This window comes from Ptychodera flava, chromosome 18 (genome assembly GCF_041260155.1).
Source record: "Ptychodera flava strain L36383 chromosome 18, AS_Pfla_20210202, whole genome shotgun sequence".
NCBI classification, from domain to species: Eukaryota; Metazoa; Hemichordata; class Enteropneusta; family Ptychoderidae; genus Ptychodera; species Ptychodera flava.
Genome location: NC_091945.1, coordinates 6,178,474 through 6,196,462, shown reverse-complemented (window position 1 = coordinate 6,196,462; position 17,989 = coordinate 6,178,474). Strand labels below are relative to the sequence as shown.

Sequence of the window (17,989 nt, the reverse complement as noted above, 5' to 3'; positions counted from 1 at the left end):
TATGAGCCTGAGTCTTCCTTCGAACTCAAAAATTAGAATTAGAAATACAGGCAGATTTGGAGCTTAAGAAATTGGAATTAGAAAAGGAAAAATTGCAAATGGAAGAAAGGGAAAGGCAGGAAAATTACAAATGAAAGACAAAGAATTACAAATGAAAGACAAAGAATTACAAATGGAAGAAAGACAGAGAGAAAAGGAGAGAGAATTGGAAGAACATCGACTACAGTTAGAAATGAGACGTTTAGAGCTTGGACAATCAGGAAAATTCTTCCCTTCAGACAAGTTTGACATCACTAAGCATTTCAGGTTAGTTCCCCTTTCCAAGAAAAGGATGTTGATAAATATTTCCTTCATTTTGAGAAAATTGCTCAGAGTCTGAATTGGCCTAAGGAGTCCTGGTCTATGCTTTTGCAGAGTGCTTTGGTGGGTAAAGCCAGAGAAATTTACATTCAGTTGTCAGTAGAGCAGGCTTCAGATTATGATTCTGTGAAGGAATTAATTCTCAAGGGCTATGAGTTGGTGCCTGAAGCTTACCGTCAGAAATTTAGGGATTGTGAGAAGGTGAAGGATCAAACTTATGTTGAATTTGCTCGAACAAAAGAACAACTGTTTGATCGCTGGTGTTCTTCTGAAAAGGTCAGTCAGAATTATGACAAATTACGACAGCTTGTTTTGATTGAGGAATTTAAAAGGTGCATCCGGAGAGTGACATCAAGACGTTTATCAATGAACAAAAGGCAGATACATTGGAGGTTGCTGCACGTTTGGCCGATGATTATTCATTGACCCACAAATCTTCATTTTCAGCAAACCATCCCAGTCCTTTTCATACAGAAACAATGCAGGTAAATTTAACTCTCCTTTTCATCCAAGAATTTTTCAAAGGACAGTAGAGAAATCAAATGACAACAGTTCACAGAGTTCAAGTAACACTCCCACATCATCAGATCCCAAGTCTCAATCTCCTTCTGACAAACAGTTTGGTACACTTTCTTGTAATTATTGTAAGAAAGACGGCCATTTAATGTCAGAGTGTTTCAAATTGAAAAGAAAACGTGAAGGTCAAAGTGGTCAAAGTGGATCTAAGCCCACCGGCTTTATTTCTTCATCAACTCAATTAGAGTCTAATAATGTGTGCAACACATTTTCTGAGGTTAAACCCCTCTTATCCCCAATTAATGAGGTCAAGGTCAATTCTTCTCAAGATAGCATTATGGGTATTTTCGAACCATTTATTCATAATGGTTTTATATCACTTTCTAGTGATTTCTCTTCCGCTACCCCTGTCAAAATTTAAGAGATACCGGGGCTTCCCAGTCTCTTTTGTTGGCAGATACCCTGCCGTTTTCTGAAAAGTCATTTTCAGGTTCTAAAGTTCTTATTAAGGGGGTAGATTGTAATGACTACATTCCTGTTCCTCTCCATAATGTCTATTTGTCTTCGGACTTTGTTTCTGGACCTGTGACTTTAGGTATTAGGCCTTTTTTGCCTTTTGAAGGGATTCACCTTCTTCTTGGAAACGACCTTGCTGGGGACAAGGTCATTACTAATCCACTTGTGACTGATAATCCTAGTTTAGATCAGGATCCAGAGCCAATTGAACAAGAGATACCCGATTTATTTCCTTCATGTGCCATTACTCGAGCCATGTCAAAGAAAACTTCCGAGAATCAAAATACTCTCAAAAATAATGTCACAGATGTTGACTTAAATGACACCTTTCTCAGTCAGGTGTTTGACACGGATCATTCCGTATCCCTCGTGGATTTGAAACTTCCAGTAAAACTTCTGCTGACCAAAGTCAGACATTTTCTAGATCAAATCTCATTGCAGAACAACACAAAGACCCAGATATTTTGTCTTTGTTTGACAGGGTAGATGATGAAGGTAAAACTTCAGATAGCTCTGTTTCCTATTATACAAAATCTGGTATTCTCATGCGTAAATGGAGACCTCCAGATGTTTCGGTTGATGACGATTGGGCTATAAAACATCAAATGTGGTTCCAAAGCCCTACCGTGCTGAAATATTGCGCCTGGCCCATGAAACGCCCTGGGCTGGTCACTTAGGAGTCAGGAAAACTTATCATAAAATTCTCAGTCACTTTTATTGGCCTAATCTCAGGCAGGATGTAGCACATTTCTGTAAAACTGTCACACATGTCAAATGGTAGGAAAGCCAAATCAGACCATTCCAAAGGCCCCTTTACAGCCAATTCCTGCATTTCAAGAACCATTTAGTAGGATACTAATAGACTGTGTTGGGCCCTACCAAAAACAAGATCAGGAAATGAGTACATGCTGACAATTATGTGTACATCAACTCGGTTCCCAGAAGCCATACCACTGAGAAATATAAAGACAAAGACTATAGTGAAAGCTTTAGTCAAATTTTTCACTTTATTTGGCCTCCCTAAATGTGTCCAGTCCGATCAAGGCTCCAACTTTATGTCTGGTATTTTTCAACAAGTAATGGATCAGCTAGGCATTAAACAGTACAGGTCATCCGCCTATCATCCAGAAAGTCAGGGTGCTCTTGAGCGATTTCATCAAACTTTGAAAAACATGATTAGGACCTACTGTTTTGACACAGAGAAGCAGTGGGATGAAGGAATTCATTTTCTGCTCTTGCTGTTAGAGAGTCAATTCAAGAGTCTCTTCGTTTTAGCCCATTTGAGCTTGTATTTGGACATACAGTCCGTGGCCCACTTAAGCTCGTTAAAGAGAAATTCCTATCAGACGATGATGATTGTCTGAATATTTTGCAATATGTGTCAGATTTTCGTACAAAACTCTCTAAAGCATGTGAATTAGCCAGAGAAAATCTTGAGTCATCTCAGCAGTCAATGAAAACCAAATATGATAAAAACACCTCAAAACGGAAGTTTGAACCAGGTCAAAAAGTTCTTGTTCTACTTCCAATTCCTGGCAAACCACTCCATGCTCGTTACTTTGGGCCATATCTAATCGATAAGAAATTGAGTGATTTAAATACATCATAATAACACCTGACAGGCGAAAACAAAAACAGCTATGTCACATAAATATGCTTAAGCCATATTTTGATAGGGATAATCCTACTATAACTCAGCCTGTCAGTGCAGTCAGTTCAAACCATTATGAAGATAGTGATACTGAAACTGACTTGAGTGATAATACTCTAAACTCAAAGCTGGGCTCGGTCAAGCTTCAGAACTCAGAAATCCTGGAGAAGCTGGAGTCTACAAAGTTGGCACACCTCCAGCCAGAACAACAACAACAGCTGAAAGAACCAATCCATGAACATTTGTTCCAAGACATTCCAACGAGGACAAACATCACCTATCACAACGAAGATGTCTGCGACAGTAATCCAGTGGAACAACATCCAGACAGACTGAAAGCGGAATATCTCCAGGAGGAAGCCAAGTATTTGCCGAACAATGACTTTATAGAACTCAATACAAATAACCGGACTTTGCCATGCATACTTTATGCCAAATTCAGGCCATTTCAAGTTTTCCAATACCAAATTGCAAGAGGATAGTCATGGGACCGATCATCCTGTTTGCTATTTTTAACAAATTTAGCAAATTTAACAAATCCCAAGAAACCAATCCCAGAGAAACTACTCTACAATTGAAAAAGAGTGTTATCTTTGATATTAGCTTTACAGCATTTTGAAGTTTATGTTACTTCTTCAAATCAGCCAATAGTGGTTTATATTGATCACAACCCTCTTGTTTTTCTGCAGAAATTTAAAGGCAAAAATCAGAGATTGCTAAGATGGAGTTTAATGTTACAGGAGTTTAATCTTGACATTAGACATATCAAAGGCAGAGACAATTTAATTGCAGACTGTCTCTCTCGTATTTAGAGTTTATTGTTGTTCACTTTCAAGAAATTTTATTGTTGTTCACTTTCAAGAAACTTTACTTTAGAGTAAAACAAAATTTGAGTACTTAAATCCTTTCAAGATTACATTTGTAAAAGAAAGATTTTCTTTGAAAAATTTTCTTTTTTTGAAGAGGGGGTGTGTTATGTAGGTCATTTCCCCCACACTCATCATGACCTGAGTTCAATTAGTCTAGAACATTCTCAAGGTCACTGCCCTTGATGACCTCACAACCTTGAATTCATTAGTCATGTTTGGAATGTTCTGGAAAGTTGATTAGTTGTGTAAGGGAGATAATTTTAGAACAGTAATTAGCATGTCAATAAAAGTTCTAGATTGTTCTTATATGCCTTTATAAAAGGGACGTGCACAGCTTCCAGTCAGACTTTTGGGATCGTGTCTCTTGTGTGTTACTAAACTCCAGCAGTAGTCATTCTCAAGACTTTTCAAGACCTTCACTGCCAACGCTGGATTTATACTGTGGACTTTGTGCAGCTTCAAGCCTGCAAGGACTGTTCATTCATCCAACTGACTGTTACAACTCTGAGACTGGAGCTTTGCCGTCCCAGCTGAGATAAGTAGTCTGTACACTTTTAAAGCTTGTACTCTATCCCTGACTTAGCAATTAGTTTTATTTTCGTAATAAATTTTGTTTAAACGTTAACTGCTGAGTTCACCCTTTTGTTCGTTTCTCGCACGTAACACTATTCTTCCTTTGTTAACCCTGCCATCCTTTGACTTCATTGACCATAAAGTTCGTAATCTGGCACAGTCGATAAATCTTTTAATGTGTCCCTACCATTGTCTAGCAAAGGCCACATGACCATGATAATGGTCGCATCTTTACAGGTGACTTTTGTACAGTTATATTCAGCAATGAAGATTTGGTGATTTTTCACTTAAAGTCAATTATCAGAATGAGAAAGCACAGATTTCATTTGGTGTAAACACAACAGCAGAGATTTAACCAATGCTGTGAGTGCATGCGTGTGCTGGGAAGACAGTCAGTACTGATCTCATAGCAATGATATACCGGTACATATGGTACAAATAAAAATACAGAGGTGCACTTGGCTACTTAAGTTTTCCACTGAACTGACACCAAAATGAAAGCAAGTTTGTTTGAATGTCAACTCACTAACTACACGGCAAGTGGGCAGTAAGTGTGGAGGTGTTGATGGACGTGGCCAGTGGACCCAGCATGTCAACAATCCTAGACTGGTAGCTGTACAACATGACTATGCAAGGCACACTTCCCTGACATACGATATGTTTACAGCATATGTCTCTCTTAATCAGCGATTAGGAACAAATCAACTCGCCTGAATAAGCGCTGCCTGATCCATCGGTAGACATGGTTCCGATTCTCGACAACCAGTTTGTAAAGGTGAGGGCAAAATCCCCCGACAACCACCGATACGCACACTATGGTCTTCCCTGCGCAATGAAAATTACACTCCTGCGACAATAAAAGTCAACTGGAACTGAGCGCGTATAACAATGTCTGAATACGGTCTGGGTGTTATTGATTAAGCTGAGGTCACTAGTTTGAAAAAAAGTGTCATCCCGTTGTCAATAGCAGCAGGTAACCATGGTTACTGGCAGCTGGTGCGAAATCTGTCTGGTCACATCCTTTTCTCTGTAATTAAACTTTGCCAGGTAGAAATTCTTAAGTGTTTCTCCCAAAACTACACATTGCGCCATCTGTCTCAATATTTATAATCACTTCTACTGTTGTGACGGAAATTAATGCAGCTCCCATGCCAAAGTTCAGACGGTTCACAGTTTTCAAGTATTCCTAATAGAAAAACAACTGCACAATCCGACTAAGTGGGGTTTATTGCAAAGTACACAAAATGTCGGGAAAAGGTTAATGCCAGCATCAGTGATGCCGTTCAGATCTACAGTGCTGCGGCTGAAAAAATAAACTTCTCGTCAAGCAAGATTGTAATGTGCTGTGCTATTCCTGAGTGGCTTGGTAACTTCTCTGAACAGAAAGGGAAAAAAACGGGGAAAAAACACAGAGAAGAATGCTGCCATGGTGGCCAGTAAATGCAGGAACTCATTATATCTTGTTTATACTACAAGACCTCACAAATACAACTTTCTATTCTAGCAAGAATGTAAGATGTATATATTCTGATCTAACAAGAGAGTAGTTAAATCCCTGTTGGTGAATTCTATGAACATACTAGGAATTGTTGGACTAATTATGGAGAGATAAAATAACAAGTTGTATGGCCAATGCTGGAACTTGCTGGTATTATTCATACAATCAACTTTAATCAAAACAGCTTTTTCACTCTGTTAAGTTAGTCAAAAAAAATGCTGGGTGTAATATAAAAATGTACTATAATTGAATTCAACCTCTATCATTGAAGTTCATTAACTCTGACATCATTCAGTTGAACACGGTAATTTCCTACAATCATTTTATAATGTAACTATTGTAAGACCACAACCCAAACTCATCTGAAACTTACTTTGAATATTTTCAAATCTGTCTCCAAACCATTGTACATCATGACTGGTCACTTTCTTGTCATCACAATCCATTGCAAATATTACCACAACAGAACACAGTTGAAAAGCCTGTGTGCTCTTTAGACTCCAAAATTTTACTGCATTTTTTCTGATGATTTGTTTAATAATATTTTGTATTGGCACCCACTGATTTGGTACTGAAGGTAGGCCATATCGAAATATTTTAAAGTTACACCAAGTATATTTTCACTCAACTTTTCTGTCTATATATATTCCCTTTCATCTTTGCTACTCATGTGAATTAGGAATACGGATAAATTTTCACAGAATAATGACAAATTGTGTTTTAAATGTAGAAATACAGATAGAATCTTACTATTATTGAACTGAGAAAAACAATTATTTATTCACAAAAACTAGGCAGACACATTCAAATGAAAATTTTGACTGTTTTAGAACAGAACACAGAACACATTGAATAAGAAATGGTTAATTTGGATATGTGAACATATTTCCTCTGGCGGTATTTTTCATCTTCCAATAGTTGTTAAACTATTTTTTTCTTCCATGTGGCCGCAGAACATGCTGATCACATACATGATAAGATGACAAGAGATTGCAACCAGCAAAATGTATCACAGATGATTATCAACGCCAGATTCCGATCATTTTTACCAATCTGCCCACTTGGAAATAAAGGACACCTACGTCATCGTGCTTTCTGTAAAACTTCCTGGATTTTCAATCACACGCTGATTCGAAAACACGTTGATTGTCAAGATAGTCAATATGAACATATGGCAACAAAAACTCCATTCAAAGCGTGGGAGATCCATATCTGTGCCATATTTTTTCATGACGCACACATACTTCAACAATAGAACACTCAACATAGGACAAGTGTTTTCAAACAATTCATTTACTCGTCTTAGTTACATGTAATCCAAACTGAATTTTTAATAAAATCTGGTGAATTTCCTGCTTCATTTCACAAACTGAACCAAAATACAAGATGTCACTGAGACAGGAGTTCTCATTTTTGTCTATACAACTCAGTCCATTGGCATGATTATGAAAGCATGGAAAAAATAGAATAGATTTTCCAAAATTTTCAGAATTCTAAAAGACACATTATGCCAATCTATCACTAGGCTAGTTCCAGCAATTGATGGATCTACAACAGCTATCAGTGGATGAGAAATGAACGACATATGGATATCCTATCTTTAGTATATCAACCCTCCCGCCCCCTCCCCAACAGAAAATTTATAAATGCAGTTCTTGTGAAACCATTAGACTAATTTACATACCACGATTAATCTCTTCTCAAGGACTAGTCTAAAATGCCACATGCTTATTAACTGTCTACAAAATCTGTTATCAGTAATTACATGTATTTCATCAACTACAAAGAGGAGTTAGAGATTTGCACTTCAGCAGATTGAACAAATCAAATATTTGTTGTTCCTGTAATGTGTAAATACTCTATGTTATACAATAAACATAACTTTTAAATAACTTCATTAAAGAGGAAAGTCCAGCGCCGTGGGCGCACAATAGGCAACGTCGTAGTGACGTCGGTTGTTGGCAAACACTGGGCGGGATGGTTAAACACTTGCTTAGTCGTTGGCTTATCAGAGAAACATAAACTATCTTTTACACCAGGAACTACCGATTATCACCTCTGCCTGAATATTACGGAAGTGTGTAGGGTTCACACACTTCGAGACTACATTATAACTAGGGTGGAGTACTGGTCGAGGGGCTGTGGTCTGGTCGACCATGGGTAAAAAATCGACAGACCTTCCCTGACTGTGATTTCTTCGCTACTAAGGTGACTGTATGCCGTACGTTGTGAGTTCGAATCCAATCAAAATTTACTGAATTCAAATCACAGTCGTTTTGTGGTTCGATAGACAGCGATGCGATGACCGCTGTGGTATGCAATAGAAATACATGTATAGGAAGTTATGAAACAGAATGGCCGCTCATGTATCGCCGAGTTCGGAGACGAATTTCCATCATACAATTTGCTCAATAAACAGCAACGATGTATGGCTTTCAATACATCTCTGAATTTCTGCTAACCTTTTTGCGTCTATGTAGATGTGTGCATATTCCGTTGCGATTTCAAACGGAACCCGGTTTTCAACCCCCTGGTTTCAACCCCCGGCGTTCATCAACACGGAACGGATACTTTCTCACAACAGCAGCGGGTGATTTGAATGTGAAAGCGCTGTGATGGAAGCCAGTAGTTGAAATGGACATAGTATTACGAGCTTCGGAAGGAAGATAAAAAACGAAGGTCTTGACTTGGTTCAGGAGAGAATTTCCTCGGGCACTGTATTGAGTTTAAATCTAGCCCTGAACATCTCGTGCTCGGTAAAAGCGCGCAAACTAGACATATAAAAAACAAGGGGAAAGTCTAGCAAATAGATGATAGTCTCTAAGGACGGCAGCAGATTGTGATCGTAAGCAATCATAAGTTAGAACCTTCTACTGTTTGTAGCTTTATGCTATGGCTTTTTTGGTTGGCAGTGATGTAGATAATAGCCGGTCACTGGTACTTCGCACGGCCGGGTTACACGCAGCTTGCAACGGGAAAAAACTTGTGAATTTGAAAAACAAATCTTCACCCATTCGTAAGCTTATTTTCAGTGTAATTTTGGCATTTCGAACAAATCACAGGAAAGGGTGAAGAAATTTTGAGTAAAACTGATTTAAAACGTTACGATCCCCAGTTTAGAGTTTGGTATGCATGACCCGAAGTATAGTGAGCGCAGATTGCATATCCGGTTACCTCGGATAGGTAACCTCGGAAAACATCGACGACCGTTCGTAATATGCAAATGACATGTGACTGAGACGTTGTGGAAAAGTTGTCGTAGTTCCATAGATGAGCCTGCATATTTGAATACTATACATACGCTGCTTGCTGTTCCGATATGTAAGCCAGAATCTTCAACAAAAGGAAACTACTAGTAATCTGTGACAATGGTCAGCCAAATATTTTGAAATGCATTGGTAAAGAAAGTAAATGACGCTGATGAGTCCCCCAGGACAGCTGTGCAGGGCCGTGGTCGTCGTCGATGAGTACTCGAGTATGGATGATCGATCTACGCAGCAATAGTGGCAACGATGTAATCGACACTGAAATTTTAATTCCACTCAGCTCAACTGAATTGAATCAACTGATATAAACATGACCAAACTTGTCACAATGCCAAAGGTACTTCCTCAAAATGTGAGTCAAAAGATTCAGTTTCGATGCCTGAAGGAAAAAATGAAATTGTGATTGCCTTCAAAACGACGTGTGAAGACTCTCAATGTTCATAACTTTTTACAGGAACACATACAAAACGTTTTTTTTCAAGACCACCAATCACTCCTGTTACGTGCAGAGAAAACGAACAAAAGGGTGAACTCAGCAGTTAACGTTTAAACAAAATTTATTACGAAAATAAAACTAATTGCTAAGTCAGGGATAGAGTACAAGCTTTAAAAGTGTACAGATACTTATCTCAGCTGGGACGGCAAAGCTCCAGTCTCAGAGTTGTAACAGTCAGTTGGATGAATGAACAGTCCTTGCAGGCTTGAAGCTGCACAAAGTCCACAGTATAAATCCAGCGTTGGCAGTGAAGGTCTTGAAAAGTCTTGAGAATGACTACTGCTGGAGTTTAGTAACACACAAGAGACACGATCCCAAAAGTCTGACTGGAAGCTGTGCACGTCCCTTTTATAAAGGCATATAAGAACAATCTAGAACTTTTATTGACATGCTAATTACTGTTCTAAAATTATCTCCCTTACACAACTAATCAACTTTCCAGAACATTCCAAACATGACTAATTGAATTCAAGGTTGTGAGGTCATCAAGGGCAGTGACCTTGGGAATGTTCTAGACTAATTGAACTCAGGTCATGATGAGTGTGGGGGAAATGACCTACATAACACACCCCCTCTTCAAAAAAAAGAAAATTTTTCAAAGAAAAATCTTTCTTTTACAAATGTAATCTTGAAAAGGATTTAAGTTCTCAAATTTTGTTTTACTCTAAAGTAAAGTTTCTTGAAAGTGAACAACAATAAAATTTCTTGAAAGTGAACAACAATAAACTCTAAATACGAGAGAGACAGTCTGCAATTAAATTGTCTCTGCCTTTGATATGTCTAATGTCAAGATTAAACTCCTGTAACATTAAACTCCATCTTAGCAATCTCTGATTTTTGCCTTTAAATTTCTGCAGAAAAACAAGAGGGTTGTGATCAATATAAACCACTATTGGCTGATTTGAAGAAGTAACATAAACTTCAAAATGCTGTAAAGCTAATATCAAAGATAAACACTCTTTTTCAATTGTAGAGTAGTTTCTCTGAGATTTGCGTGAAAAATAGCAAACAGGATGATCTATACCATGACTATCCTCTTGCAATAAAACAGCACCAGCAGCCGTATCACTAGCATCTACAGCTAATTTGAATGGCAAAGTGAAATCTGGTGCAGACAACACTGGAGCACTTTGCAGTATGGCTTTAAGTGTATCAAATGCCTGTTGGCATTGCTCTGACCAAACAAACTTTACTTTCTTTTTAAGTAAGTTAGTCAAAGGCTCAGTAATTGTGGAGAAATTTGGACAGAATTTTCTGTAGTAACCAGCCATACCGAGAAAGCGCATCAGTTGTCGTTTGCAGTTTGGTATGGGAAAACTTGAAATGGCACTGATTTTGGCATCAACAGGTTTTACCTCACCCTGTCCTACAGTGTGTCCGAGGTAAGTCACCCTCGCCCAGCCAAACTCAGATTTGGCAAGGTTGACAGTCAACATTGCTTTACTCAGTCTCTCAAAGAACTTCCGCATGAGCTTGATGTGTTCCTCCCAGGTGTCACTATACAGAATGACGTCGTCAACGTAAGCTGCACACCCGTCTAGCCCGGATATGACGTCGTTGATCATCCGTTGGAACGTTGCCGGAGAGTTCTTCATTCCAAATGGCATCACCTTGTACTGGAACAATCCGTCTGGTGTAACAAAGGCGGATATTTCACGAGCACGATCCGTCAGAGGGACTTGCCAAAATCCCTTCAGTAGGTCAAATTTTGTCACATACTTGGCTTTTCCCACTCGGTCGATGCAGTCATCAATCCTCGGGATTGGGAAAGTGTCTGTCTTTGTTAAAGTGTTGACCTTCCTAAAGTCCGTGCACATACGATAACTGTGGTCTGATTTGGGAACAAGTATGCACGGCGAACTCCAGTTACTTTTACTGGGTTCAATAAAGTCATTGTCCAGCAGGTATTTGACTTCTTCCTGGAGATATTTCGCTTTTGTTGGATTCAGTCTGTATGGATGTTGTTTTACAGGCTTACTGTCCCCAACATCAACGTCGTGATAGATGACGTTTGTCCTCGTTGGAACATCTTGAAACAGGTGTTTATATTCGTGGAGCAGTTCTTTCACCTGTTGTTGTTGTTCTGGCTGGAGGTGTGCCAACTTTGTAGACTCCAGCTTCTCCAGGATTTCTGAGTTCTGAAGCTTGACCGAGCCCAGCTTTGAGTTTAGAGTATTTTCACTCAAGTCAGTTTCAGTATCACTATCTTCATAATGGCCAGAACTGACTGGTACTGACAGGCTGAGTTATAGTAGGATTATCCCTATCCAAATATGGCTTAAGCATATTTATGTGACATAGCTGTTTTTGTTTTCGCCTGTCAGGTGTTATTATGATGTAATTTAAATCACTCAATTTCTTATCAATTAGGTATGGCCCAAAGTAACGAGCATGGAGTGGTTTGCCAGGAATTGGAAGTAGAACAAGAACTTTTTGACCTGGTTCAAACTTCCGTTTTGAGGTGCTTTTATCATATTTGGTTTTCATTGACTGCTGAGATGACTCAAGATTTTCTCTGGCTAATTCACATGCTTTAGAGAGTTTTGTACGAAAATCTGACACATATTGCAAAATATTCAGACAATCATCATCGTCTGATAGGAATTTCTCTTTAACGAGCTTAAGTGGGCCACGGACTGTATGTCCAAATACAAGCTCAAATGGGCTAAAACCAAGAGACTCTTGAATTGACTCTCTAACAGCAAAGAGCAGAAATGAATTCCTTCATCCCACTGCTTCTCTGTGTCAAAACAGTAGGTCCTAATCATGTTTTTCAAAGTTTGATGAAATCGCTCAAGAGCACCCTGACTTTCTGGATGATAGGCGGATGACCTATACTGTTTAATGCCTAGCTGATCCATTATTGTTGAAAAATACCAGACATAAAGTTGGAGCCTTGATCGGACTGGACACATTTAGGGAGGCCAAATAAAGTGAAAAATTTGACTAAAGCTCTCACTATAGTCTTTGTCTTTATATTTCTCAGTGGTATGGCTTCTGGGAACCGAGTTGATGTACACATATATTGTCAGCATGTACTCATTTCCTGATCTTGTTTTGGTAGGGGCCCAACACAGTCTATTAGTATCCTACTAAATGGTTCTTGAAATGCAGGAATTGGCTGTAAAGGGCCTTTGGAATGGTCTGATTGGCTTTCCTACCATTTGACATGTGTGACAAGTTTTACAGAAATGTGATACATCCTGCCTGAGATTAGGCCAATAAAAGTGACTGAGAATTTTATGATAAGTTTTCCTTACTCCCAAATGACACGCCCAGGGCGTTTCATGGGCCAGGCGCAATATTTCAGCACGATAGGGCTTTGGAACCACAATTTGATGTTTTATAGCCCAGTCGTCATCAACCAAGACATCTGGAGGTCTCCATTTACGCATGAGAATACCAGATTTTGTATAATAGGAAACAGAGCTATCTGAAGTTTTACCTTCATCATCTACCCTGTCAAACAAAGACAAAATATCTGGGTCTTTGTGTTGTTCTGCAATGAGATTTGATCTAGAAAATGTCTGACTTTGGTCAGCAGAAGTTTTACTGGAAGTTTCAAATCCACGAGGGATAACGGAATGATCCGTGTCAAACACCTGACTGAGAAAGGTGTCATTTAAGTCAACATCTGTGACATTATTTTTGAGAGTATTTGATTCTCGGAAGTTTCTTTGACATGGCTCGAGTAATGCACATGATGGAGAAAAGCCGGGAATGTCTTCCTCATTGGCTCTGGATTTGATCTAAACTAGGATTATCAGTCACAAGTGGATTAGTAATGACCTTGTCCCCAGCAAGGTCGTTTCCAAGAAGAAGGTGAATCCCTTCAAAAGGCAAAAAAGGCCTAATACCTAAAGTCACAGGTCCAGAAACAAAGTCCGAAGACAAATAGACATTATGGAGAGGAACAGGAATGTAGTCATTACAATCTACCCCCTTAATAAGAACTTTAGAACCTGAAAATGACTTTTCAGAAAACGGCAGGGTATCTGCCAACAAAAGAGACTGGGAAGCCCGGTATCTCTTAAAATTTTGACAGGGGTAGCGGAAGAGAATCACTAGAAAGTGATATAAAACCATCATGAATAAATGGTTCGAAAATACCCATAATGCTATCTTGAGAAGAATTGACCTTGACCTCATTAATTGGGGATAAGAGGGGTTTAACCTCAGAAAATGTGTTGCACACATTATTAGACTCTAATTGAGTTGATGAAGAAATAAAGCCGGTGGGCTTAGATCCACTTTGACCACTTTGACCTTCACGTTTTCTTTTCAATTTGAAACACTCTGACATTAAATGGCCGTCTTTCTTACAATAATTACAAGAAAGTGTACCAAACTGTTTTCAGAAGGAGATTGAGACTTGGGATCTGATGATGTGGGAGTGTTACTTGAACTCTGTGAACTGTTGTCATTTGATTTTCTACTGTCCTTTGAAAAATTCTTGGATGAAAAGGACGAGTTAAATTTACCTGCATTGTTTCTGTATGAAAAGGACTGGGATGGTTTGCTGAGAAATGAAGATTTGTGGGTCAATGAATAATCATCGGCCAAACGTGCAGCAACCTCTAATGTATCTGACTTTTGTTCATTGATAAACGTCTTGATGTCACTCCGGATGCACCTTTTAAATTCCTCAATCAAAACAAGTTGTCGTAATTTGTCATAATTCTGACTGACCTTTTCAGAAGAACACCAACGATCAAACAGTTGTTCTTTGTTCGAGCAAATTCAACATAAGTTTGATCCTTCACCTTCTCACAATCCCTAAATTTCTGACGGTAAGCTTCAGGCACCAACTCATAGCCCTTGAGAATTAATTCCTTCACAGAATCATAATCTGAAGCCTGCTCTACTGACAACTGAATGTAAATTTCTCTGGCTTTACCCACCAAAGCACTCTGCAAAAGCATAGACCAGGACTCCTTAGGCCAATTCAGACTCTGAGCAATTTTCTCAAAATGGAGAAATATTTATCAACATCCTTTTCTTGGAAAGGGGGAACTAACCTGAAATGCTTAGTGATGTCAAACTTGTCTGAAGGGAAGAATTTTCCTGACTGTCCAAGCTCTAAACGTTTTATTTCTACCTGCAATCGCTGTTCTTCTAATCGCAATTCTTTTTCTCTCTGTCTTTCTTCCATTTCTAATCTTTCCTGCCTTTCTTTTTCTTTCATTTGTAATTCTTTTTCTTTCATTTGTAATTCTTTTTCTTTCTGTCTTTCTTCCATTGCTAACTTTTCACGTGCCAAATCTGCCTGTATTTCTAGCTCTAATTTTCTGAGTTCAAAGGAAGACTCAGGTTCATAATCTTTTAGGGCAGACTCCTCAAAATGGCCTGAATTAACTAAATGTTTTGCAATCTTGAACTGTATCTCTCGCTTGCGCATAGATCTTTTGACTTCTACTTTAAGGAAATTTGCCAGTGCTATGAGGTTGTCTTTTCTGAGGGAATTAAATGTGTCCTGATCAAGGTCATCCATAAATTCGTCTGGCTTGAATTCCGCCATGATTGAATTTCGCTGAGTTCACAGTATACAGTAGTTTTGAAAAGGCAGGCAAAATGTTGTCAAACGGCTCAAAATATTCGTCTCCCGGACGAGCCCCCAATTTTGTTACGTGCAGAGAAAACGAACAAAAGGGTGAACTCAGCAGTTAACGTTTAAACAAAATTTATTACGAAAATAAAACTATTGCTAAGTCAGGGATAGAGTACAAGCTTTAAAAGTGTACAGACTACTTATCTCAGCTGGGACGGCAAAGCTCCAGTCTCAGAGTTGTAACAGTCAGTTGGATGAATGAACAGTCCTTGCAGGCTTGAAGCTGCACAAAGTCCACAGTATAAATCCAGCGTTGGCAGTGAAGGTCTTGAAAAGTCTTGAGAATGACTACTGCTGGAGTTTAGTAACACACAAGAGACACGATCCCAAAAGTCTGACTGGAAGCTGTGCACGTCCCTTTTATAAAGGCATATAAGAACAATCTAGAACTTTTATTGACATGCTAATTACTGTTCTAAAATTATCTCCCTTACACAACTAATCAACTTTCCAGAACATTCCAAACATGACTAATTGAATTCAAGGTTGTGAGGTCATCAAGGGCAGTGACCTTGGGAATGTTCTAGACTAATTGAACTCAGGTCATGATGAGTGTGGGGGAAATGACCTACATAACACTCCAAAAAGAAAATGCCTTTCTTGCGTGTCATTACATGTGTCTTATCGTGTACCTTGTATGTGGCTGTGTATGCGTATGTTTAGGTACATAACGGTGATTTTAGTGATAAGTCAGTACGCTTTGTTAGTTGTGCTCGGCAGGGATCAAGATCGCCCAGGCCGCAATTTGAATTTTAGTAATCATGATTGGCAGCATACATTAACATTTAGAACAGAGGTCAAATGGACATTCCCACGCTTTGTGAAAATATGCGTTCTCTGTATTAAATAACATTGTTTTTCAACGTTTTTTCGACATAAAGGCAGTCGCTATACATTCACAGGTGTCATGTATGAGATTGGACGGAAATTAACGCCGTTCACCCGTCGAATTTCTGGAAATCTCGGAGCAAATCGAGTGCGTCTTACCCGTAGCGTGGCTTTTTCACATCTGCATAGTCTTACCATAATCCCCCTTTTGTAGGGGACTTTCCTCTTTAAAGAATCTACCTTGCTACTGGTCTTGCTGATGATACAATGTATCTACTAAGTGTTAGATTACATATTTAATGTAGTTCCTATTTTCTCTAAACCCTTTCACCTCTATGGTTTGGTCCAAACCTAGTGTTATCAATGGTGATTGTGGACCTGTTGATTGGGAAATTGGGGGTGAACAGATTAGAGATAATATTGAGTTCTGTCTTCTTGATCAGTTTGTAGGTAAAGTTTTATTTTATCACACTAAAGACTCCACCATTTTGACAAATCTCTTTGAGATATTTTTTTCTCTTCTGTATTTAAGTCACTTTGTAATGTTTGTTAGAACAACATTTTTAATTTGACAAGTCTGTTCGATTGTCATTGATTTATGTGATGAATGTACCCACTGTGTGTGTTCAGCTTTGACACTGGACAGACAGTGTCTTCATTAAAGTGTGTTCTTACCATGAATTAAGCATTAGTATCCATGTGTTTGTATGTGGGCCCTGGGTAAATATTTACTGTGTATTTGTCATTGGTGCCTATCAAATCCACTGCTCCAAATCTTAAAGCCCCCACTCAATTATCAGATTTATCTAATATAAATATTATTTACTTGATAAAATATTCAATGGAAAACAAAAGAATGACAAACTTTTAATGGGCTGTTGACACATTTGCTAATGCGAGAACCAGGGATTGAGAAGGGCATCTTTAAGCATAACACATCTGAACAATAATTACATTGTAATTCCTGTAATTCTGAGCAAAATGCTTACAGTATAATTTCTTGACTGAATCACTCAGCCTTCATCAGTGAACTGAGCAATTCAGTTGAAATATTCTACCGTAAGCGTTTTCTTCTGAGTTACAGGAATTATTAAAAAAAGAACATCATTCCAAAGCAAAGAAACAATATTTTTAATTGTATTACATACATTGTTTTGCTTACAGTTGTTCCTTCTATGACAAGAACAGTCGAATATTTTTGCATTTTTCACAAAATATGTACGAAAGTATGTCAGTTTTTAATATTTTTGTAAAATACACGATGATAAGTAGAAATCTCAGTTTAACCTTTACGATTAGCTATCTAGCATCCTACCGGTATGTATAATAGGTAAATTGCAGAGAATATTGTGACATGGCTAATACAGAAATATTATATTGCGTCATATGGATATATATCATATATTAAGCTAATTTGGAAATACTATGCCTTATACAGTCGTAATACTTTTGTCAATGAATAAAACTAAAGTTCACAGAAGGTACAGATTTTAACAGAATTAACGATACCTTAAAGTGTTTGATAGTTTTTGGTCACAATGAGGAATTCACTTCATGTGACCTGTCTTTGCAGAGTGTGAAGACAGTGACATGGAGATATTCATTATCTGTTGAGTCACTTTTTACAGGTATCCCATTTCACACAGTGTAGACAGGAACTTTTATTATGAATTTGTGACTTTGTTGAGTTTGTTGCTTTTCATTTCAACTTTAAATCTGACACAACTTTATCACTGAGTAATCTGCAAAGTGTCTTGTGACTGTGTTACTATACGTATGATTGATGCTGGAAAAATTTTAACTTCCAT

At 38.3% G+C, this 17,989-nt stretch overlaps 1 protein-coding gene across 2 annotated transcripts in view; it reads right to left on the bottom strand.

The window, feature by feature from the left end:
- LOC139116719 (F-box/LRR-repeat protein 7-like) overlaps positions 1–17,989 on the bottom strand; it is a 56,270-nt gene that overhangs the window by 13,801 nt on the left and 24,480 nt on the right. Inside the window, exon 1 of one of the 2 annotated variants that reach the window (XM_070679326.1) lies at positions 5,196–5,336. The exons of the other annotated variant lie outside the window; for it this stretch is intronic. Coding sequence (XP_070535427.1) covers positions 5,196–5,229 — 34 coding nt within the window. The 5' untranslated portion in view covers positions 5,230–5,336. Of the gene's footprint in view, positions 1–5,195; positions 5,337–17,989 lie in introns of those variants that run through there. 2 annotated transcript variants of the gene reach the window in all.